At 46.4% G+C, this 25,546-nt stretch overlaps 1 protein-coding gene across 6 annotated transcripts in view; it reads left to right on the plus strand.

Annotated features, from left to right (window-relative positions):
• Nucleotides 1–19,749, plus strand: part of Ptpn21 (protein tyrosine phosphatase non-receptor type 21) — a 70,965-nt gene extending 51,216 nt beyond the window's left edge. For all 6 annotated transcript variants that reach the window (XM_038336327.1, XM_038336325.1, XM_038336328.1 and 3 more), the window contains 9 exons: nucleotides 2,920–2,980; nucleotides 3,587–3,671; nucleotides 7,005–8,449; nucleotides 12,919–13,056; nucleotides 13,815–14,036; nucleotides 16,004–16,132; nucleotides 16,312–16,546; nucleotides 17,072–17,232; nucleotides 17,791–19,749. In XM_038336327.1, coding sequence (XP_038192255.1) covers nucleotides 2,920–2,980; nucleotides 3,587–3,671; nucleotides 7,005–8,449; nucleotides 12,919–13,056; nucleotides 13,815–14,036; nucleotides 16,004–16,132; nucleotides 16,312–16,546; nucleotides 17,072–17,232; nucleotides 17,791–17,919 — 2,605 coding nt within the window. In that variant the 3' untranslated portion in view covers nucleotides 17,920–19,749. The remainder of the gene's footprint in view (nucleotides 1–2,919; nucleotides 2,981–3,586; nucleotides 3,672–7,004; nucleotides 8,450–12,918; nucleotides 13,057–13,814; nucleotides 14,037–16,003; nucleotides 16,133–16,311; nucleotides 16,547–17,071; nucleotides 17,233–17,790) is intronic.
• Nucleotides 19,750–25,546: the final 5,797 nt, after the last annotated feature.

The following is a 25,546-nucleotide window of genomic DNA, read 5'->3' on the forward strand; positions in this document are numbered from 1 at the left end:
ATGCAGGGCCCTCCTTTCCTTCTGGCTTCCTGAGCCTGCAGAAGACTGGAAAGGACTCACGGGGTCCATCAGACCCTGGAAGGAGGAGGGTGGAAAGAAGAAGCTCTAGGAGACAGAAGGGCTGTCACAGGCCCCGCAGTGGGATGGGTCACACGCCCTTCCTAGTAAGGCTTGGGGACAGGCAGCTCTCCTGGGGTTCGGGTGAGTGCAGGTGCTTGGGTGGATGGTCACTGTGACCTCCAGTGAGGCCAGCCCTTAACCGTCCATACTGCCTGTTGCCGGGGATTAGCTCTGCTTGCCCACAGTGGCAAGTCGGAGTAGGGATCCAGAGCCAGGTCAGGGACCTTACGGTGGCCTGGATGTGACCTCTGCCCTACCCTAAAATGGGGAGGTTTTGTTTTTCACCATCTTATTAAGGAAAGCCCAGGAGGAAAGACATTGAGACAAACATCCTGAGGTATTTCCACCATCTAACACGTGGTCAAAGCATGCCCTCTGCTGGCATCAAATAACCAAATGGCCTGCTGAAAAAAGGCTCACAGAGCGAGTGAGACAGCGCGAACAGTCTTAAATTAGTTGGTTAATTTGGTGTGTGTGGGAGTGCATTTGGAAGCTGGTTCTCTCCTGACTCCTTGTAGGATCCAGGACTTGAACTCGTGTTGCTAGGTTTACATGCGTGTGCTTTTACCCACTGAGACATATTACCTGAGAAATGTTCACTGAACACAGACTTCTGTCCCCACTCACTGTGCCATTCCTGTGTTCAGCACAGGCAAGGGCTGCTTGTGCGCAGGCGTGTGCTGGGTACTGCCTGTGCCATGGTTTGTCTGTTTCCTCCATGGAGCTTATGAGTTAGTAGGGGCTAAGGACATAGTCAGGAAGATGATTGTCAGAAACTCCACCCAGGCATCCAACAGACCTGCCTGTTCAAATGCTGGTTCTGTCACTTGTTTGCCATGTGACCAGGAGTGATCTGCTTAATCTAAGTATCACTTTCCTCATTTGTAAAACCGATGACGGGACCTCCCTGGTGGTGTTGTTCAGATTCCACGAGATAACCGATGCAGGCTGCACAGTTTCGCCAAGCAAGATCATGTATTTCACTCGAGCTGACAGCCTTTCGTTACCTTCTCCAGTGCACACGTTCTAGCTATTGACCTAGGAGCCTTAGCCGCCTCCATCCTCGGCATTGCTAACCAGCACAGAAAGCGTCCCTAGCGACTGGGGAGCGGAGAGGGAGCGAGCAGCGGGGTTGCCTAGGTCAGGTGGATGTGGTTGGTGCTCCTTTGCTTTGTTTTCAGCAGAAGTGGCTTCTGCTTTTGCCCTCCCACTGGATGCTGCCAGCAAGATGCCAGTGAATAAGAATGGCTGCCTCTGCTTTCAATCCCTGCATCCTTGGATTCTGTACTTTGCATGCAGAAGACGGAATCTTGTCCAGGCTGGCCAGCTGTGGAGATGTGGTTAGGTGTTCATTAATAAGTGTGTCCTATCAGCAGCTCCTTCTCCTCATTGTGGAGTTTATGATGCTTTTTTGGAGGGGGAATTGTTTTGAGACAGGGTCTCTCTGTAGCCTTGGCTGTCCTGGAAATAGCTCTGCAGATCAGGCTGGCCTCCAATTCAAAAATCCGCCTGCCTATGCTTCCCAAGTGCTGGGAGTAAAGGCATGCACCACCGTACCCAGCTTTAATGATCTTAAAAGCTCAGATCATCTAGATGCTGAGCCAGTGATAGACTGAACACAGTTCTTTAAACCTAGGCTGGACCATGGCGAGTACCCAGAGGCAACGTAAGTTTCAAAGTATCAAAAATCAGCGTCTTATGTATATTTAAGGGGTACTCTAGAAAAACCCACAAGCACCCTGCAGGCTTGAATACTTGGCATGATATTGGAAAGATAGACGTGTCTATTAGGAAGTAGATACAGCTGCACAATAAAGCCCTGAAGTACACTGCCAAGAAAGGAAATGGAAAGAAAGGAGATGTGCATTATTCTCCAGCACCCTGAATACTTCCCAGGCACAGGAAAGAGAGTGGTTTAAAGAAATCCCCTCAGAAGTGCATAGTCATTGCCTGATTACTGCATTACTGATTAGTGGAAAATCCTAATGTCCAATAGTTTTCTTTATTTTAAGGGTCCTGTAAAAATAAGCAGATATTCTGAGTGTAATACAGACGTTATCGGAGTGCTAAGAATAATGCTAGTTTAGAAGAAAAGAGGCGTCCTTATGCACAGTCGCCAAGTCAGTACATTTATTTGTTATTTTGTGATGACAGAGCTTTAGTAATGGTCCTTAGAGCACCAGTCACTGTCATGGGATGTGTTAATCACTTGTGCATCACACACTCTCTTGGTAAATTAAAAATCCTTGACAAAATTATGGGCATTACTAACATTAGCAAGAATCTAATGCACGTGTTCATGCCATGCCCGCTCACACTTCAGTAAAACAAATGCAAAGAAAGAGGTGTGTGTGTGTGTGTTTTCAAAAAGAAGTGTGTCCTTTTGTCCTGGGAAAGCTGTAAAGTCCTACATTAGGAAGTGACAACTCTCTTCTGTAATTTATGGCACGTTCGACCTTGTCATTTGCCTTAGAATCTTTCTCATTTTTACTTGTCTGTATATCTTGGTTATTGCTGTTTTGTGACAGTGTCTTTTTTCCTCTGTCTGTATCCTAACAACCTGTAATTCAGACACCACCAGACCGACCTCACTCATAGCAGGGCTCAAACCTCAGCACACCTTAGCCCCCTTGCATGTTGGAGCTGCAGGTGGGAGCCACCACACTGAACCTCAGCACACCTTAGACCCCTTGCATGCTGCAGCTGCAGGTGGGAGCCACACTGGCTTCCTTCCTAGATCTGGTTTATTGTCGTAGAGTGGGACGTGTGTGCTGGGCTCACAGCTGTCTTCTTCCACAGGCAAACTCAGGCTGCCACGTTGAACTCAGTCAGGAGGGGCTCATCTTCCAGGATGTCTCTGGTAAGAGAAGGAACATGATCACCTCTTCTCTCTTAGCGATGCCACTCTCTTTAATTAAAATATGCTTTGGGCAGTATGTTGAGTTTGAACCATAAATGTGTATTGATGTTTGATAATTTTTATTCAATGATATGGTAACTTCCGTAAGTTCACCTTAATATTATTATGTTTGTTCAAATATTAGATACAACCAAATATTATGAATTTTAACTGGTTAGCCAGTTAAATCCTAAGTAGGTATTTAATTTACTTGATGACTTTGTCTTATAGGGTTTGTAGTACATAAAAGCTTTTTCTATTCATGAGTTTAGACAAGGAGGCTTGTATCCATTCCTTCTTGTTCATAACTTTTTGGATGCAGACTTTCTTGTGCTGTCTGGTATCATTGGTGTCAGTGCCTCGGGCTTGACTTTGTCATGTGGGCGGTGTTGGAACTGACAGATATGTTAAGACTTCGTCCATTTTTGTGGTTATTTTCCATTTATAATACATTTAACTCCTGCAGAAGGTCTTTCTAGTGAGGAGAAAGAGTCCAGCAAAGAATGACTTTACCTTTCTGACATGGGCGATGTGTTTTAACTCTATGTCCAACTTTCCATTTCTTAGCCTAAACCCCAGCCCTATGCGATGCCTCCCCCACCCCAGCTGCATTATAATGGACATTATACAGAGCCATTTGCTTCTTCCCAAGGTAAAGTACACTGAGTCTGCAAAGCCGTGCACAGCTGTATCTATGAGTAACTCTGTGAAGACCTAGAGATCTTGAAGTCTGGATGGTTTCTTATTGCAGTTGTGCCCCAAACTGTCCTGATTATAGCCATCCTGGGATCCCAGAAGAAGCCATTGAAACCACATTCTTCCTGAAATGTGTGTGGCTCAGCTGAGCCCCAGTGTAGCTAGTGACAACTCCCTAAGCTGCCTCCGCCCTGGAAGTCTCTTTTAGGCCAGGCTTCCCTTAAGTTGGTGATTTTTCCAGCTCTCGTCTCCCAAGTGATGGATTACAGACATGTGCCACCATTTTGAGCAAGCAACAATGCTGTTTTTGTTTGTTTGTTACAGAAGATACCCAGAAATGTTTTTATCCCTGCCTGACACATCTCACTGGTACTTGAGCTGTGTGTGTACAGCAGCACCTCCATGCTGAATCTCAACCGTCTGTGTGACATTTGTCTGTAACCTCTAACCACTGAAGGCCAGATGAGCAGTTCTGTATACAGAGGCTTAGAATATAATAGTGGAAATAAGGCCTTTGCTCATAATTTGATCACGATTATTTTGCTAAGAGAACATGCTGGGGGCACTGAGCAGAGCGCTCCAGGTCTAGCGGGATGGCTGGCTATCATCAGTTCCAGCTATGACTGGGTCTGCTGCTCCGGCTGCTGGGAAGTGGAGTCCCTTGCCTGTTCTGTAGGGCGTAGGGTCTGGAGAGACAGAAAGACAACTAGATCTTCTGTGCAGTGTTGAGGATGTCCCCACAGTGAGGAAGGCAACCGCGGAGCAGAACAATGGTGACGAGCTCACTGTCCTCTGGACCTGTCCTATTCCTGTCCCCTCTTCTTTGCACATACCTGTCTGTACTTGTACCGTAACCTCTCAGACCATGGGGACAAGGCTTCTCTGCCTTCTGTCTCTGTGCTGTTCATTCTACGACTTGGGTCTGTGATGACCCTGCTGTTCTTTCTTCTCTTTTTTTTTCAAACGGTGGTTTGGGTTATTTTATCTTTCCCTTTATACCACACTTGGTCTGAGAGTGATGTCTCCATGCTCCAGCTCATTGGTTCCCCTTACTCCCTCTCCGGGGTTTCCACACCCATAGGTCGTCTTCCTGTTAGTGTTAGGTGGTGTCACAAGACCTGTCTGATGTCTTTCTTTCCTGAGGGGGCTTCCACAGCAGCTCTTTCACATAGAGGTCCTCTAAGGGTGACTCAGATGCTCATTTCCCACCCTGACATCATTCCCATGCTCCACCCATGCCTTGTTTCCCACAGTCAGACAGGTGGGCACCCTGCATGGAGGCTCCCTAGTCAATAATTGTCTTTCAGGAACTGGTGTCAACTAGCAGGGCTTGCTACAAACTGAATATTAAATTGGAACTCATTGCTTTACCCTGTAAGTTTGTTTGTTTTTATGGTTCTTTATTATGATGAAGTCACTCTTCTGGTTCTGTGGATTCCCCACTCAGCTAAATACCCATAACCTGTAGTGTCATACACTGTCTTCCATACCCCTGCCTCCCTGTCCCCCTGCTCCACCAAGGTCCTTATCCTTTTGTTCCTTTCATTAGCAATTGCATCCCCAACTCACCTGAAGAAAGCTTCCAGCTAACCTCCCTATATGCGTGATCATCCCTCGCCCATGTCTGTGCTCCTCAATCTTCCCTTACTGTTCTTCTCATCTAGCTTCCCGCAGGTAGTTTACTCTTCTCTAGCTTGTTCTATTTGGGGGACCCTGGCTTTGCCCCTCTTCTCTGTCACCCACACACCCTTATCCCAACCATCTTCCTGTTCAACCCACATGCTCCTGTTCAGCCAGGATGTTCTGATTCTGCTGTGCTAACAACATTTAAAACTCTCAGTGGCTTTACTTCTTGATCAGAATCCTTGTCTGTTGTATCCTGGCAGGTAGGCTTTGTTCCATGTCAGCTTGTATCGGGGTCTCAGACTGGAGGAGCCTTTTCTGTCTGTAATGTTGTAGGTCAAGGCACTGGGGAAATGGGAGGAGGGATCCTCAGAAACTGGTTCTCAACTTTCTGCTCACTTTCTCCTTACTGTTTCTAGCCACATGCATGTGTTTGGCACCAAGGGATGAAGGGGTATAGTCCTGTGTGCTCTTAGAGAGCCTGGAGGCAGGGTCACTAGGCCGGTAGGTGTCACACTGGTCTAGACAACCCATGTGAGGAATCTGTAACCAAAAAGGAATCTAGAGATTTGGCAATGGCCAAGTCTGCAGATGGAGAAGCCTGGGATAAGGCAGCTGAGTACAGCAGGCAAGAGGCATGCGAATGGCCTTCCCAGAGCTGCTTGCATGCCCAATACAATGTGTCCAGTAGTTATCAGACATCGCACCCCCATGGAGCCACTGAATCACCCAGACAATGCTTTCTGCAGGCCCTGACTGCTGAGGTGTAGGTCCGGTGGAGGAAAGACGGCCTCTTCTAGTCCAGCCAGGCACATCAGCGCTGTAGGATTGGTAGCCTGAGCCTGCAGCTCTGGATCCACATCTTGCTCAACTGGTGGCTGGGTGGTGCAACTCCAGCTACCTTAGCCTGGTTCTTCTTGGCTTCTGGGCCTTTGGTGGTGTTCCAACGACCAGTGGCCCTCCCTGTTGGACAGGAAAGCTCTGTACCTGCTGTACTGGTGCCCTTTGATAGTGGGGTTTTTTCATTAAAGAAGAATCTATGCAAGCAAACTAAAATTCTACTTAAGGAAATGTTCACAGATTGTTGGTTCCTGCCCCAGCTCAGCGCCTACCCACCATGGCTCAGTGCTTCAACAGTGTGTCTCTGAGTTTCACAGTGCTGCACAACGCCTGCTTCTTGTCAGAAGAAAGATTTTTTTGTTTTTGTTTTTGTTTTTTTCGAGACAGGGTTTCCCTGTAGTTTCTAGAGCCTGTCCTGGAACTAGCTCTTGTAGACCAGGCTGGCCTTGAACTGAGAGATCTGCCTGCCTCTGCCTCCCGAGTGCTGGGATTAAAGGCGTGCGCCACCACCACCACCGCCCGGCAAGAAAGATTATTTTGTGATACGATTTATACTTTCAGTATTGGACTTAGACTTGGTCAGATCCTAAGTACCTCATTTTCAGCGGCAGACCTCCTCATCCCAGAGGTGAGATCTAAGCAGGCAGACTTGCCCCATCCTATAGGTGAGGATGCTAAAGCTCCCAGGGCCACTTAGTGCACTGAAGCTGTGTCGTTATAGCAAGAGAAGTTATAAGTTCTTCCAGGGCTAGCTCTGTATTGTGCTGGAGTAATGAATCCAAATTAAGACATTTTAAAGATCTTTTAAAACCTTTTCCTTCCTCAGATAACATCTTTGTGCCCAGCAAGAATGGATTCTATTGTCACTCCCAGACAAGTTTGGACAGAACCCAGATTGACCTCAGCGGTCGCATCCGCAACGGCAGCGTCTACAGTGCACACAGTACGAACTCCTTAAATACCCCTCAGCCCTACTTGCAGCCCTCCCCGATGTCCTCCAACCCGAGTATTACTGGCAGTGATGTCATGAGGCCCGACTACATCCCATCCCATCGGCACAGTGCCCTGATCCCCCCTTCTTACCGCCCAACCCCCGACTACGAGACTGTGATGAAGCAGCTCAACAGAGGCCTGGTGCATGCCGACAGGCACAGCCACTCACTGCGGAACCTCAACATCGGCAGTTCCTATGCATACAGCAGGCCCGACGCCCTGGTCTACAGCCAGCCTGAGATCCGGGAGCATGCACACCTTACCTCTCCCCAGTCGGCCCACTACCCATTTAATCTGAACTACAGCTTCCACAGTCAGTCTCCGTATCCCTACCCTGCTGAGAGGCGGCCTGTGGTGGGTGCCGTCAGTGTGCCCGAGCTGACCAACGTGCAGCTCCAGGCCCACGACTATCCCGCTCCAAACATTATGAGAACCCAGGTGTACCGGCCACCCCCACCGTACCCATACCCGAGGCCCGCCAACAGCACCCCAGACCTGTCCCGGCACCTCTACATCAGCAGCAGCAATCCGGATCTCATCACCAGGCGTGTCCACCACTCAGTGCAGACCTTCCAGGAGGACAGCTTGCCTGTGGCCCATTCCCTGCAGGAGGTCAGCGAGCCCCTCACAGCAGCCCGGCACGCCTACCTACAGAAGAGGAACAGTATTGAAATTGCGGGACTCACACACGGCTTTGAAGGCCTGAGGCTCAAGGAGAGGACCATGTCCGCCTCGGCCGCAGACGTGGCTCCACGGACTTGCTCAGCAGGCTCCCAGTCCAGCGTCTTCTCTGACAGAACAAAACAAGAGGAGAGCGAAGAGCAGGAAAGTGACAGATACAGCCACAAGAAGTCCCTTTCTGATGCCACCATGCTGATACACAGCAGCGAGGAGGAGGAGGACCTGGACGAGGACAGCAGCAGAGCACACGCTGTCTCGGCCTTGTCTGAGCCCCGCCTGGCTGGTGCTTACTCCCAGGAGCAGCAGCTGAGCTACCCCTGTGCTTCGGCAACTCCAGTCGCCGGCCCTCTGCATATTCTTGAGCCCAAATCCCATTTTACGGAGCCTGAGAAGAGGGTGAAGGCCATCAGCACCGTCCCCCTGGTTGTGGACACCCATCGGCCCCGAAGAGATGGGCTGTTAACCCCCTCCATGTCTGAATCTGACCTCACGACTTCGGGGAGGTACCGAGCTAGGAGGGACTCTCTCAAGAAAAGGCCAGTGTCAGATCTCCTCTCTGGGAAGAAGAACATTGTGGAAGGACTTCCGCCACTCGGGGTAAGCTGGCCCAGGAGTAGAGGTGCCTCAGGTGTGGATGAGAGGCCCCTGAATCTGAGTTCTGTCTCCTCTTCCCTCAGTACTAAGGGTTCTCAGTAACTGTCAGCCCTGATTTTTGTCTTATTTGGGGCACGTGTGAGTTCGTGTGGAAAGGCTGTGGGCTGGTGAGGGTGGTGGTGGGCTTGGCTAGAGGTAAGTTGGGTGACGAGATGAGGTCTATGGGAGAGGGCGGGAAGACTCCCCGAGCTGTCTTAATAAAACGTTGAGGAAGAAGACAGTTCATTACTCTAGCCAAGATTGCTTTGCCAACCACCTTCCCCCCACCCCCTTAAAATACTGTGGGGTGACAAGGCATCCCAGAACAGTGTTTCTTCTTTTTGTCCAAGTCATGTCTTGGGAGAGGCATCCGAGGCTGTGTCCCTAAGTCTTTATGTAGTTGTTAAGGTTCAAGACTGGATCCTGTGTGACTGTCTTGGCCATGGCCTCTGTGGGCTGGAAAGTGACCCCGGACTCGGGAAAGTCGGTCTCTTTACGAGAATGAGAGAGCGAACCGGGCATTCAACAGAAGGCCCTTGTAGACACGCTGGCTGTTTGCTGCTCCGTCTAATAAGCAAGGGGAAGCGCTTCCTACGCATTTAAAACAAAATGTAGGAGCCAGAGCTGTTTTCTGTAGCTGTCTTTTTCAGAACGTTTACCACGTGTGGAGATTTCATCTTTGCTGTGCCCAGTTTATAATGAGCCATTGTTGGTAGTCTTTCACAGATGAAGACGCTGACTCAGAAATACCAAGTAGCTTTTCCAAGGTCATCAACTAGTGAGTGGCCGACTGGAACTTTCAGCTCACTTTTCTCTCCACCTGCCCGTTTCCTCCACTGCGTTCTGGGTCCAGGTCCACTCTGTGTAGCATTTTACTGAGTAGGAACCCCTGTAAAGCCTGGCTACTCTGCACTGAGTCACTTTTGACTTCTCGTCCTCTGACTAAGCCTTTATGGTCCTGTTTGGTGCGTCCACTCATCACCATGGTGCGTGGCTCAGGGGTGCAGCTTGTATGGCCCTCACTTCTTGACCCATGACCTGCACTGGAACCGAGTCGAAGGGAAGAGTGGGTCCATTTGACTCATCTCTGTTAGGATGACCCAGAGATTGAGGAGCCACTGCAAGCATACTTCCGGCCTAGTGTGTGAGGGCCTCGAAGTGATGCAGGCCTCCAGGCAGGCTGGGAAGCTCAGAGGATCACAATGCTTATGCCAAATCAGTACGCATGAAAACACCCTAAGAAAGGGCTCAGATTTAACAGTCTTTTACTCGGCTAAAGGATGGAATTGTAAGTTGTTTTGTTATTCCTGAGTATACAAAGGCCATTGCTGAAGCGGACCGTGTTAGAGGGAACAGGCTGAGCAGTATTAGGGCAGGGACAGTGTGGGGACTTCCACAGTCACTGTTGAGTCCCTGAGCCAGCAGGATAGGGCCTTCCATGACAATGCAGTAAGACCTGCCTACCGTTCTTGTGTGGAGCGCAAGTTCTCCAAATGATGCTTGCATTGAGGACAGTCCCCTTTAATTCTCCAACTTCCCAAGAGTTGAGGGGACCATACCTCCCTAGCCCCCCATCTCTTGAGGTAACACAGCTTGCCATTATCTTCTGTGATTGTCCAACAAATGTACTAATAAATCAAGGTGGGAGAAGTTTAGTATATTTTGATAGGGTCTGGTAGGTTCAGCTTACACTGAGGGCTTTGATCTAGTTGCTTTTCTTAAAATACAAATTTTCTTTTCACATTACATTTTAAGACTTTTTAGCGAAGTTGTATAGTTGAACCGTCTTTTGGCCTCTTTTTTGCACAGGGATCTTACCTACCCAAGGATATATGCAGAGGCGTATATATATCCTGTATATAGGCCCTAGCAGTGAACACCCTGGGTCTGAGTATAGGCCCTGCTGGGTATTGTAGTTCATCAGTGGGCAAGACCCTTCATGCATCATCCCTCGGCTTCCATTTTATCGGCCTGGGACCGTCACTCTTTTCTGTGCATTTGTCAGCATTAAGTCTCACTGCAGGTAGGCGTGGAAGTCTATCTGCTGAAGCAAATGCTTCCATGTAACTGATTTTAAGGAAAGACTTTTTTTTTTTTATTGTTTTGAACTGATTCTTTTATAAAAGTGGCAGTAGTGACCCTGAACAAACTATCTAGTCTCTCCATGACCCAGTTTGCTCATTTGTAAATGCGATGACCTCAGTGTTTCTGGGAGACTAAAATAAACCTTTAAACACCGTAAGTGCTTTGTCAATATTAGCTTGGTTTGTAATGTATCACCAGTTTAGTTTTCCAATTTCCCATGAGTTGAGAAGGCCTCTGACCCCTTCGTGGTGACATCACACAATCCTGTCACTGTCAATAGACAGCACTAAAGCGAGCTAAAGTGAAAAGAGGAAGAAAACCCCCAGAAGACAGTGAGTAAGTAGCAAAGTAGCAGACGAGAAGGGACACTTCAGAGTTCCCCCACCCACGGCTTCCACCTCCAGGGATTAGATTGTTATCGCTAAGGCAGACTGGTTTGGGTGCTCACCCATCTGCATAAAATTGGGTCTTCCATGCATTCTTTAGGCCTGGGCAGTGTGGTTCTCACCTAAGAAGCCCTGCAGATTTGGCATTGAAAACCATGGGCCTGGTAAGGATAATGGCAGCTGGTGCTGAACCACCGTCATCTGGCTCAGCAGTGTGGGCTGTCTGGATCTCAGGCAGAGTGCACTGAGTCAGCCAATACTATGCGGCTTTAGGAATCTTGTGAGCCAGATGACAGCGTTAGGCAGTTGGGGCGTGGAAGTGACAGTGTCTGCACCACGGAAATGACCAGGGAAGGAAGAACCTTTCCCTTTGGGAGCTGGTTGTTAAACTCTGCAGCACACAGCTGTGTTCCGTACAGACTATATTCAGGACATGTTAGCCAGGGTGTCAGTCTGTGTTGTGACCCCCCCCCCCCCCCCCCCCACACACACACTCTCCCTTTCTAGATTTCTGTTCAGGTAAGGCTTTAGGGCAAAGGTGACTTGCCTGAGGATGTTAGTTAATTACACCCAGGATTCTGCTCATTCTAAGTCTGAATTGCATTATGTGGGAAGCTCATAAGCAGTATGAACTATGAAGTTAAAAAATATTCTATAGGCTGGAGAGATGGCTTTCTGGGTAAGATGCTTGCTGTCTAGTCACGAGGACAAGAATTCAAATCCCTAGCCCCATGTGAAAACTAGTCAAGACTGTGGGAGCCTATAAGACGTAGCACTGTGTGGTGGAGGTCGGTAGACCCCAGCAGATTTCTGGGCAGTCAGATTGCCTTCAGTGAAAAGGGATAGAACAGTAGAGGAGATACCCGGTGCCATGATCTAGCCACCTCCGCATATATGCCCAGGGCCACACATACTCTCCAATTACAGTATAGCATTTCCTTCCCCACCAAAATGGCTTTTCTCTTTGTTTCTGCTCTGTGCTTCCAGTCCTGGTGTCGTGGCATTGTTAGGCTTACAGAGCTGGAGTAAGCTGGTTTCCTTCTAAGAACTGAGGAAACCATTTCTTTGAATACTGGGACTTGTAACTCTGCAGAATGTTCGAGGAGACTTCTTCTCAGGTTTACCTGCCGCCGAGAAGAAAGTGACCAGGCATGAGAACTTTGGGAAGCATCACTTTGCTAGGACAGTGTTCCACTGACGCTTCCCTTCCGCTCTGGACTGCTGATAGAGACTGCAGCCGGGTGTGTGTTGATTTAGAAATGGGACTGTTGGGGGCAGCCAGGTCACATTGTTCTTCAAGACTCGAGTGGAATATGTGGAAGCAGTTTTCCTTCCTTCCTTCCTTCCTTCCTTCCTTCCTTCCTTCCTTCCTTCCTTCCTTCCTTCCTTCCTTCCTTTCTTTCTTTTAGAATGATTTAAATTTTTGTTTGTTTGTTTTAAAAAATAGTAAAGGCTGCCAGGCACGGTGGCGCAGGCATTTTTTCTGAGCGCTCAGGAGGCAGAGCCCAGTGGATGAATATCTGTGAGTTTGAGGCTAGCCTGGTGTGTAGAGAGAGTTCCTGGTCAGCCAAGGCTACATAGTGAGACCCTGTCTTAAAATAAGAAAAGAAAAAGGTTGTTACAGCCCACTGAAATCTTGTTTTTCTGTTCTGTGTGCTGTCACATTTTAAAGTTGGGTAGTTCTGTAAGAATGTTGCCTGTCCACAGCCTCACCTTTCATTGCAACAGAGTCTTGTAACCAATTGGAGCCAAAGCCTTCTATCTGGAGGCCTTATCAGAGCTCTGGCCTTGAAAGACACGTCTTCCTCCTAAAGCTAGTTGGGCGGTTGTGTGGGAAGGGCTCGCTCCTTGGGTGTTAGCAGGGAGAGCTCTGCCTTGTTTCCTCTTTAGCTCACTGACGTCGCTTTTGAAAGGGTTGCATCTGGGTACATTCTCTGTATGTGTGTAAATATTTTCTTACAGGGAATGAAAAAGACTCGAGCAGATGCAAAGAAAATTGGTCCCCTTAAGCTGGCTGCCCTCAATGGACTCTCCCTGTCCCGACTGCCTCTGCCTGATGAAGGGAAGGAAGCGTCCACCAGAGCCACAAATGACGAACGGGTGAGTGCTTGCAGGGTGCCGGGCTCTCTGCTTCCGCGGAGCGATCATGACGGCAACTCCGAAGTGCCCTCGTGAAATCTTGGTGAATTTTCTGGCCTAATTTAATAGTCATAAATGAATGCTAGGAATTCTTGCTATCTGGGTCACAGCTGGAACGAATGTGTGGCTTTAATGTCTTAAGCAATTTCAGGCCCCAGTGTTGATCAAGTTTTTTGTTTCTAAAGGTTCTTGATTGTTTTAGTTCTTCAAAGTAAGAACATGTGTAAACAGATACATAGAAGAGAAAGCAGACATTTCATTATATTGGAAATCATCTTGTTTTTAAACCAAAATTAGATACTGAATTGAGATCTTATTATTTTAAAATAAGACAGGTGCTTATTTCCTCATTAGCTGCATCTGCAGGTGGCCCTCAACACCTACCGCTGCTCTCGCGTCTTATACACTTCTGTTATAAGAGCATTTGCTCACAAAATCTGGGCTATTTCAGAGTTCTGTTTCTTAGCGATCACAAAGCTGACCATAGGTTTAGACATTAACCGACTGCCTTAGGCTAGCTTTCACTTTCAAACTGAATTTTGTGTTCTACATCTTGCCAAAAACATTATGTCTTTTCTAATTTTTGTGACTTGTAAAATTTTGGTTTGGTTTCATATAGAATCATTGAAAATGCTAGACCTTGAAGCAGCAAACAAGATCTCAAAAGTCCACTCAACTGTGACATGTGACTCACTCATCACACGTGTCCTATCTCCTAGTGTAAGATTCTGGAACAGCGCCTGGAGCAAGGAATGGTCTTCACCGAATATGAAAGGATTCTCAAAAAGCGGCTGGTTGATGGGGAGTGCTCAACAGCCCGGCTGCCTGAAAATGCAGAAAGAAATCGATTCCAAGATGTGCTTCCCTATGATGACGCGAGAGTAGAGCTGGTACCAACCAAGGAGAACAACACTGGCTACATCAACGCGTCCCACATTAAGGTGAGAAGAGCATCTGGGCAGACACCAGCACTGCGGTCCAGGGCTGACTTGTAGGAATCTAAGATTTACACTGGGCTCTGTATTGCGAAAACATCCCATTTGGAGTCATTGTGACAATTGTATTATAAGCTAGAGAGTCCAGGCGCAGCCACGATCATGTCCACTCTGCATGTGGTAGCCAGTCTGCGCCCATATTGTGGCCGGGACTTGGGGCATCTCATTGTCTGCCAGTAGAACTTTGTCCTAAATCTGAAGACTCTTTGGGGGCTTGTCAGTTCTCACAGGAGCTGCCGAATCGGAATCACTAGTTTTACCCCATCACATAACTGTGTGCGTTGTATGTAATGAATGTGCCTACTTTGCTTTTCATGTCCTCCTTTCCCCAGCGATGGCAAGCCCAGGTCTTTGTGCTCTCTGAGCTGCATCCCAGCCCTGTGCCTGGGACTCTGGAGGACGCTCACACAAGCTTTTGCTTAGGAGCATACCATCCGTCCTGTCTCCCTTGCGATCTCTAGTATCACTCTGTTCTTTAAAGAAGCACTCCCCAGAACAGTCTGATGCTGTCAACTGGGGAACTGGGTGGTGTTCCACTTGCTACAGCGGGAGGCGGTGGCACAGAGACTCGGCTCATGCCACCTAGCTGGATTCTCTGTTGCAGAAAGGAGAACACCCCTTCCAGGGATTGAGTTGTGCCTGGCTTTTCTTTAGCTTCCACGTCATATTTGATAGCCATCTGACCTCCATGGATTTATTAAGTCTTACTGTGTGTGCTGCTTAATGGCTTTTATTTATTTATATTTGGTTTTGGTTTTTGACACAGGGTCTTTCTATGTCCTCTTGACTGGCCAGTTTATATAGATAAGGGTGGCCTCAAAGTCACAGAGAGCAGCCTCTACCTCCCAGGTGCTGGGATTAAAGGCATGCTCAATGGTTTTTGAGGGATCAATGCATGTACTGCCTTGCTTTTTGTATGGGTATTGTGAATTTAGAAACCAAACATACCTTTGGAATAACTCATCCCATCTCTTATGACTGGATGGGTAAAAATGGAATAACATTGTGGTTTTTTGTAGTCATGTTTCAAAATCTTCAGCTACAAATTGAGGGGTCATGGAAAGAATATGAACTTCAGAATTGGGCAGATTGAGTCAGCTCCTAGATCTCACCAACTGTAAGACCTCCATTTGTTTAACCGACTGCTGTGCTAACCTGTGCCCACCCACAAGCTACTGCTGAAAGGGAGCCCAGTGAGAGGGCCCAGAGTTGGTGCTGAGGCCTGGCAGCCTTAGAGGGAGGAAGTGTGGAACAGGGCTTGGCACAGGCTTTAACATTTAATGGGCACTCAGAAAGAAATGGTTGTTGGCAATTACCGGTAGAACACAGGTTAGTCCAGGTTTCCGGGCTGAAAGCCTTGCTGGAGAGCGATCCTGACACAGTTCGGGACGGAGAACTTCTATTTAGAGTGCTAAATAGAAGATATCTGGCATTAGCTTGGATTTTGATTTTACTTTTCCAAGAATATTTAATATTTCATCGCAGCAAATTGTTTGTGATTTGGGACACCGTGGTGTTTTGTTTGCATCACAGCAGGAGCAGCTGTGTACTTGTTACAAACAAGCCAGACATTGCATACATCCGCTCTGTCCTCGCAACCCTATGGACGGGCAGTTATTTCATTTTGTAGATAAAACTGAAATTGAGAGGTGAGCAGATTGCTCTAATTCACATGGATATCATATGAACTCATGGTGTATATGTTTATAAAGAAGTCAGAGGTATCCATCCTCTGCTGAATAGCCCAGTCAGTTTTTAGTGTTACCACGAATACACCAACAGCTATTCATGTGTGTGTGTGTGTGTGTGTGTGTGTATATATATGTATATATATATATATGTATATATACATACATACATATATATATATATATTCCATCATACACTAAGCTTTTAACCTTCTCTGATTTTAGGTCTCTGTCAGTGGAATTGAGTGGGATTATATTGCCACACAGGGACCGTTACAGAATACCTGCCAGGACTTTTGGCAGATGGTGTGGGAACAGGGGATCACCATTATAGCAATGGTGACAGCAGAGGAGGTAAGTGCGCATTCCTCTCGGTGGGTTTTTTCTGGGTCTCCAAAGAACCATTAATGCTAACCACCCAGAGCACTGACCTGAGAAAAGCAGGGTGAGGCTGTGGCCCGCGTGAAGGCCTGAGTGAGGAGAGCCCCAGTCTGGCTCTCGTGCCGCTGCTGAATTGTGCCTGTCTTTAACAGGAGGGTGGCAGGGAGAAGAGCTTTAGGTATTGGCCAAGACTTGGCTCAAGGCACAACACTGTCACCTATGGAAGGTTTAAGATCACAACTCGCTTCCGCACGGACTCGGGCTGCTATGCCACGACAGGTTTGAAGATGAAGCACCTCCTCACAGGCCAGGAGAGGACAGTTTGGCATCTGCAGTACACAGACTGGCCTGAGCATGGCTGTCCCGAAGATCTCAAAGGATTTTTATGTAAGTGTCTTTGTTTATGGGCAGCTTAGGTTCGTCTCAGGTTTCTACAGTAGTCCCTCTCTGTTGTTTCATAGAAGCTTTGCACTTGTTTTAACAGAAGATGGGTTTATAGGGGTGTGTGTGTGTGTGTGTGTGTGTGTGTGTGTGTGTGTGTGTGTGCGCGCGCCACATCGCAATTGTAGAGGTCAGAGTTTGTTCTCTTTTCACCATGTTGCTCTTGGGGATTGACTCGGGTCATCAGTCTTGGTGAGTGCCCTTACCCACCCTGCCATTTTGCCAGCCCAAGAAGGCGTTCTTAAGAGATGGCTAGCCATAAGCAGAATGCTACAGCTAACTCATATCTCCTCCATCTTGTTTGGGCTGAGGCACTGACTTGCCTGCAGTCACCATAGTTGGCTCTGGTCCCTTGGTGCCCAGTGCTCCTTATCTGCAATCTTCTCAGTGGGGAGAATAAAGAGATGGTTGTTGGCTTTATATATGCCATTGTCTCTGAGTACTTTTGTATTTCACTGATTTTTTTCACAGCATACCTTGAAGAGATCCAGTCTGTTCGTCGTCATACAAACAGTACAAGTGAACCCAAGAGCCCCAACCCTCCACTGTTGGTGCACTGCAGTGCTGGCGTAGGAAGAACTGGGGTCGTCATCTTGTCAGAGATCATGATTGCCTGTCTGGAGCACAACGAGGTGATGACTTAAGCTAAGTTCTACATTGGTGGCGAGAGTTGGTGGCTAGGAAGGAGAGGGGCATAGAGGCCCAGTATCTTTCTGAGCACATTTCCTAGGACACGTGACCACAAGATAGATGCTCAGTGTTTATAAAAGGCTCTGGCTTCAAGGTTCTCAGCTCTAACTGTCATAGTAAAGATCCAGAGGTCATATAATACGGAAGGCTGTTTAATTCTTTTATCTAGGGTTTCCTGTGACACCATTAACACAACACATCTAGCAATTAGTGCTGGCCAGTGGCCTGTGTGGGAAACATTGGATCAGGTCCTGGCAGTGCCTAGCATACTGTTTTTTTGTTGAATCTGAGAATCTGGTGAGGTGATTGACTTGTAATTGATTCAAAAGTCAGGATGCTGCAGCCAGGGACTGTTGAAGAAATAATCCACATGGACATTTGTAGCTAAACCAGATCAGATCTTAGGTTCTCACAGGAGGCGCCCTGGTAGACAGGGACTGCCTGCCTGGCAGTATTGTTGCCCCTCAGAATGTTCTCTTCATCACAGTTTCTCTCCATAGGTGCTGGACATCCCCAGAGTGCTGGACACGCTGAGACAGCAGAGAATGATGCTGGTGCAGACGCTCGGCCAGTACACGTTTGTGTACAGAGTTCTCATGCAGTTCCTCAGAAGCTCCAGGCTCATTTAAGCTCCCACATGTTCATATGGGGACCCAATCATGTGAAGTGTTTACAGCTTAAAAAAAGAAAGAAGGGAAGAGAAGAGAGAGAGAGAGAGAGAGAGAGAGAGAGAGAGAGAGAGAGAGAGAGAGAGAGAGAGAGAGAGAGAGAAGCTCTTGTGCAGCTCCTGTTTGAACAGGAGGCGTGGCGTGAAGGGCTGAGGGGAGCGCGGGACTCGGGACAGGTGTGGTGCCCTGGCCTCGCCCGCCCTGTTTGCGGTGCTTGCACACGTTCGGGGACGGTATTTCCTAGACGGTTCTCTGTCTTACTGAGCTGCACTGGGCAGTTCTGGCAATCATTAAGGCACACAGATTTCTATCTTAAGCTAGTTTTTGATAATGTAATTTTATGACTAAATAGTTTTGTTTTTTTAGTTAGACTGAACTTTTCTGTGGGGCAATCCACAGACTGAGTGGATCTTGACTAACTGTATTTAAAACCATTATTAGCTTTTGTTTAAGAGCAAAACCCACAGGGAACTAAGTGGTTTATTCACCAAATCCAAAACTAAAGAGAATCTAAAAGTATTATTTTGAAACATAGAAAGCATTTTTATATTCAGAATGTTTTTTTATCCTAGAAGTTCTATATATTTGTACCTTCTATATTTTCCAAATAAGAGCTCACGTTGTTATAATACTGAGTCAGTTAATGTGAAGTTGGGGATAAAGGCACATTATTTAAAATCAAAGAATCATATTCACTATTTTTTCAGTATTATCAATAAGCATAAATGAGTTTGATTTTCTTGGTTGAAAATGAAGAACAATTGCATTGGATGGTTTTAAGCACTTTTTTGTTGAAAATGAATTTAATATATGCGGCTTTATATTTGAAACAGTGGACACTGATTCAAAGAGAAGGGCTATGAGTATGTAAGATGGCCAGGACGAGAGTAAGTACCTGTGGTGGTCACGCAGGATGGCTTGGTCGGTACAGAAATGCAGTATTATCTATAGTCACGCTGGGATGGAGAGTGGGGTCTTGGGAGCTTGGAGGTGAGCCCCAGAGGGCTACAGGGAAGTCAAGGTCTACCATTGTCAGTGATGTACTTTGTTTATTTGGGTTCCTTATAATTTTCCCCCTACAAAAAAGTTCAGGTTTATATTATCATTAAAGAAGCCTTGAAGAGGCTTGATTTTCTTTTGGTTGAAAGAAGGGAACAGTTAATGAATGGTTCCTTTCTCCAAACCACAGCCCAAACTTATGGGGCCACCAGAAATTGCTATGGTTTTCAGGGGTACTTGAATTTAGCACCTTAATCCTGTCCTCACCTCAGGATCAGTTATAAGTACTTGGTCCTCCTCTTCCATCCCCTTTGGGCACATCCTGCTGGTCAGAACCAGGTCAGCTTCGAAGGGCAGAGTGCTGTCCTTGGCCCAGGCTAAGCTTGCTTTATGAGAAGTGGAGGACAAGTTGGCACCTTTATCTGAGCCCCCTTCCCCCGAATTTGGTTTACTGTGTAGACCTTGTAGAATGTCAGGTCTAGGTTTAGCTCCCAAATGATGATGTTCTGCCATCATTCTGATTTCACTCTGTGGTGAGCCTCACCCTCCATGACAGACATGTGTCAGCCCAGCTAAACCCAGTAAACTCACATGGAAGGCGCGCCCCAGGACGGGATTGGAGGTTTGGGTGGTATATGTTCCATATGAAGGACATATACGTTTTCTGAAACTTTTTCTTCCAATGGTACATTGTTTGAAGATGCTTTTCTATCACACTTAGACATCTGGAAACATCCCACCGACAAGAACATATTGTAAAACAAAACTTTAATTAAAGAGTAATATATGGCATGTTTGTGTGCGTGCTGCAATACCGTGATAAGCCAATTCCTTCAGGGCAAAATTACACTGTGTAAACCTGTCACTCTTCAAATGTTGTATGCTTGACAGACATCACTTCTACGAAACATTAATTTTAAACTTAATTACAGCTAGCAAATGAGAAAATTTCTGAGTAAAAACACTCTACATTATTGAATTTTGGAATAATGTAAGTTTTGAGGGCCATTTCAAATATTACTGAGCAGTCTGAGTTGAGAATGTTACTGTCTGTCTGTAAGACTTATACAGTGTATCACCGAGGCTTTTAGTTCCTTGATGGCATTGATTTCATATCAAAAATATCAAAATGTACATTTTCACACAAACAGTTGCAAACCAATGTTTCCACCAGTTAACTTTGGTATTTCTGGCACCAGCTTTCTTGGGGGAAAATTCCGGATTTTCCTGGGGGCTTGTGTTGGAATTTCTAGTTGTGTTTTTAAGCCTAGGAGGCACTCAGAGTATAAACTAAAATGTTAAATTGTGACCAGTTGTTTTCTTCAGGAACTCCTACTGTGAAGCATCTACAAACCCCTAGAATTTAATTAATGTTTTAAACAGGTGTGCTTCTTTAGAAACTTCCAGAAAAGAGAGCTGGAGAAATAGCTCAGCAGTTAAGAGTACAGGATGCTCTTCCAGAAGATCTGGGTTCAATCCCAGCACCAACATGGCAGCTCACAACTGTCTGTAACTCCAGTTCCAGGGGATCTGACTCCCTCCCACACACACATACAAAATACAATGCACAGAAAATAAAAATAAATAAACCATTAAAAAAAAAAACTTCCAGGAAGAGAAATGTCTATCTAGGAACCCAGCTGTGGAGGACAGGGTTGTGATATAGGACTATATGGTATCATGGCATGGCTAAATTCATTTCAGATAGGAAGATAGATTGATATCGTAGGAAATCGACAAAATATAACCATATGTATTGAGCTGGAGGTCTGCAGTGTACAGGCGTGTTACTGGAGAGTTATGTGAATAAATGCAAACAGGGAAACACGTTACTGTTTTAATCTTTTCCTCTTCTATTGCGGTGTAGAGATAGAAGTAAATTTTTTTAGTATATATATAACACACACACACACACACACACACATTACTGTCATGGCCTGGAATCTACAGTGTCGGCCCGGCTGGTCTTGAAAACTCCTTACTCTGCTTGCCTCTGCCACCTGAGTGCTGGGACTAAGGCTTTTAGCGCCAGGCTTTTAAAGAAAATTCTCTTGTATATAAATTTAGTAAGAAAAGAGCATATGAAACAAACTAAAATGATCTTTTACTTGAAATTCATTTAAAAAATTTCTAAACTTCAGATGGGTCTTTTTTGAGTGACAGCTGAGGGAACTCTCTTAAAGGAACTTAAGAAATTCCTGCAGATAAGGGCTCTGGTCCTGGTACCTTTAATTATGTGTAGAAGAAGGAGAGTGAAGTCCAGAGTCTGCAAGTTTGGGTGGGATGGCGGATTTCAGGGGACACTTGAGGGTCTCTGGTTGCATAAGCGGCATCGTCATCTGTGTGTGTGTCTGCTCCTCAATAAACACATTCTAAAAGCTTATTGCATGCGAATGAGGTAGTCACATTTACTTTTGCAAATGATGCAGTAAGTGGATGTGTTAATTCTTTTAGTTTGTCCCCAGAGCCAAGGAGAGGGGTGGACTGGGGTGAGGCGAGGGCCTGGTTGGGGCTGGGTTGTGTAAGGTAGGAAGTAACCTCACCACCTTGTAGCCTCAGCAAATTTACAGAATGACTGTTGTCCCTGCTGCCCCCTGGTGGTGAGATCAGAGAATGAGTTCTCCCTGCTCTGCCAGTCAGTGGGGACTCAGAATGGAAGGCAGATTGGCTTGAGTTTCACGGAACTGATCATGAAGCAAGTATGAATGCTGCTTGAGAAAGTGGCTGTGAGGTGGGGTGAGAGGTGATTTGGCCAAGCATTCTGTCTACCTTTCCCATTGGATGTACCTACCATACCCTCCCTCCCTCTTGTGGTCCCAGGGTTGAGAAGGGAAGAAAAGTTTGTAGCACCAGCCAGCAGCATTACCAAGGCAACAGCGCCGTCTAGAGGCCATCTGGAGATCATTTTGTGTGTGTAGCGAAATCAAGTCTTCGGAACAGATTCCAAAACCATTTAGATCGGTGATGTGTGCTTACAAAATAAAGTACTTTTAATAATCTGGAGTTAGTGAACAGTTTTCATTATATTGATGATTAAAACAGATCCCTATCTTAAATCCTATATTAAAAGTGTGGGTGCTCGTGCACGTGTGTGTGTTGTGTTTGTGTGCACTACAGTGTGTATGGAGATGAGAGGTTGGCTTTTAGGAGGCGGTTTTCTCCGACCACCTTATTGAAGCAGCGTCTGTTTTCTCTTTACCCACTGAGCTGTCTCTCATACCAGCCTTAGTTTTTAACCTGAAAGTAGACTATGCATTATTGTAGTGATCAGACATGCTTACAGTTTCAGAGATTACATCCATCATTGCTATGGCAAGAAGCGTTGCGGGATGCAGGCAGACATGGTGATGGAGAAGGAAGTGAGACTTCTACATTTTGATCTGCAGGCAGCAGAAAGACACTGGGTGCCACACTGGGTGCAGCTTGTGCTTCTGAGGCCTCAATGCCTGCCCCCACAGTGACACACTTCCTCCAACAAGGCCACATCTTCTAATAGTGTTACTCCTATGACCAAGCATTCAAACACAGGAGTCTATGGGGCCATTCCTATTCAAACTACCACAGCCCACCTTTTAGTAAAGTCCAAACGTCACATGTTACTGTTGTCTAAGATTAGTGATCACTTGAAATTAATGGACATTGAACAACACAAATCTTTCTTTTTTTAAAAGATTTATTTATTATGTATACAACAACATTCCTTCCATGTATGCTTGCATGCCAGAAGAGGGCACCAGATCTCATTATAGGTGGCTGTGAGCCACCATGTGGTTGCTGGGAATTGAACTCAGGACCTCTGGAAGAGCAGTCAGTGCTCTTAACCTCTGAGCCATCTCTCCAGCCCAACACAAATCTTTCTTACTGTATTTGTTACATGTGGTGATATTTTGATATCTAACAAATAAAGCTTGCCTGAAGATTAGAGTGCAGAGCTAGTCACTAGTCAACCATAGAGGCCAGGCAATGGTGTCAAACACCTTTAAACCCAGCACTCCAGAGGGAGACAGAGGCAGATAGATCTGAGTTCAAGGCCACCCTGGTCTACACAAGATTGATCCAGTCTAAAAGAGAAGCGTCAGATGTGGTGGCTCACACCTTTAATCACAGCACTAGGGAGGTGGAGACAGGGAGGAATATGGCTGGGAGGAGAGAGGAATATAAGGTGGGAGGTGATAGGAGCTCACTGCATTTAGGCTGAGGATTTGTTGAGACAGGCTCTTGCCCCCTTGGTTCTGAGAATTTCGTATAGAGATGAGAAGTGGTGGCTGGCTGCTCTGCTTCTCTGATCTTTCAGCTTTGACCCCGCCCCCAATGTCTGCCTCTGGTTGTTATTATTAAGACCAATTAGAAATTGCACTACAGTTACTTTTCTATTACCATGACAAAACACCATGACCAAGGAAAAACATTTAATTGGGCTTACAGTTTCCAAGGGCTAGACTATCATACAGGAAGCACAGCAGCAGCAGGTAGGCATTGGTGCTGGAGCAGTGGCCGAGAGCTCACATCTTCATCACAAACAGGTGGAGAGAGAGAACGGGGAATAGCAGTCTTTTCGAAATCTCAAAGCCTGTCCCTCCAAAAGGCTGCCTCATCCTTCCCAGAACAGTTGCTTGGTCACAGTACTTCATCATGGTAACAAAAAGTAACAAAACCAGCCAGTGATGATGGAGCAAAGAAAGGCATGGTAGCAAGTACGACTGAGGGCTCACATCTTGATCTACAAGTAGGCAGAGAAAGAGAGGCACCCAGAATGGCACTGAGCCTACTGAAACCTCAAGCTCACCTGCCCCCAATGACACTTTACCTTCAACAAGGCCACCTTCTAATCATTCCAAAACAGTCACCAACTGGGTACCAAGTATTTAAACATTAGCCCATGAGGCCATTTTCATTCAAACCACCATGCTTAAAATAGTTATTATGTAATTTAAGAGTTAAACATCGGAAACATCCCTTTGAGTTGGTTAGGGGAGTTCTGGACATCCCCCAAACAATATAGGCTATTGCCATTGCCCTTGCTTCTCTCCCAGAGTTTGAATATAAGTCCCTATTGCTGATGACACCACAAGCTTTAGATTCAGGACTTGGAGGAACTGAACTGTGGTTGAGCTAGAAGCTTCTCCCTGGACTAGCTTTCAGAGTACCAGAAGGTGCCATGCAAAGTTGCCAAGGAAGAAGAGCAACCAATAGTCCTATCCAGATGTGACACCTATGAACCACAATGACTAGAGCAGCAAGATATTTCCAAAGGTACAGTAATGGTAGTTAGAATTTGTGTGTGTGTGTGGGGGCGCGTTTCAGTTTACAACTCCATCACTGAGGGAAGTCAGGGAAGGAACCAGAATTCAGTGAAGCAGAGGCCATGGAGGGCATGCTTACTAGCTTGTTCCACATGGCTTGGTCAGCCTGCTGCTTATACAACTCAGGGCTACTTTGCCCAGCTGTGGCACAGCCCACAGTGGGACAGTCCCACTAACGTCAATCATTAGCCCCACAGGCTTGCCCACAATCTCGTGGTTATTTTCTCTTAAGGTTCTTTCTTCCCAAATGAGTAGTTTGTGTCAAGCTGACAAAACTGGCCAGAGCAATTGATCTCTTGTCAACGGGACATACAAACACATTACTATTCAACTACAGCCTTTAGTGATTATTCCCAAAATCTCATATTAATACCTCATGGATGTGGGAAGTTGATATGAAGTGGGGTGGGTTGGGGGAGGCAGTGCAAAGGAACCTGTGGGTCAGCACTTACATCTTGGGGGTAACCAAGCTGTGTAATTGAGTCTAAGGCCCACTCAATTGGAGGTAAGTCACGCCTGGTAATGTAAATCTAGCCAACTACCCACGGCCATAGAACCTAGAGGAAGACCTACTACTGCCACTTCCTTAAGCCTGTTGTCTTAGAGAGGCTTTCTATTGCTGTGAAGAGACACCATGACCATGGCAACTCTTAGAAAGAAAAACATTTAATTGGGATGGCTCACTGACAGTTCAGAGGTTCAGTCCATTATCACGGTGGGACATGGCAGTGTGCAGGCAGACATGGTGCTGGAGAAGTAGCAGAGAGTTCTACGTCTTGCAGGCAACAGGAAGTGGTCTGGAACACTGGGTATCTTGAGCCAAAGAGACCTCAAAGCCCACCCCTACAGATACTTAGCTCCTCCAACAAGGCCATACCTACTCCAATAAAGCCAAACCTCCTCATAGTGTCACCCCCTAAGAACTTACATTCAAACTCCCACACCAGTATCTTTAACTGCATTCTACATACTCATCCTTATGTCCACAGCTAAGTGTAGACCACCCCTCATTATATTAACTCATCTTTTAAAACAAAATTTAAAGAGAAACTAAAGAATACTATTAACATGTCCTAAAAGGTATAAACATTAGAATGGATAAAGGCTCCAAAGTCAAAAAAACTGGATTCAGAGTTAAAGCATAAAAATGGTCTGGCATGCCAAAGGGCAGATACTCTCAATCCTCCAGCCTCCGTACAGTATAAGATGTAATGTTTAAGACCATCCCAGATTATAAACTATTTCCCAATGACGATGAGGCCACTGTGTTGGGTCAAACATGTTCC

This window comes from Arvicola amphibius, chromosome 7 (assembly GCF_903992535.2).
Source record: "Arvicola amphibius chromosome 7, mArvAmp1.2, whole genome shotgun sequence".
In the NCBI taxonomy this organism is placed as follows: Eukaryota; Metazoa; Chordata; class Mammalia; order Rodentia; family Cricetidae; genus Arvicola; species Arvicola amphibius.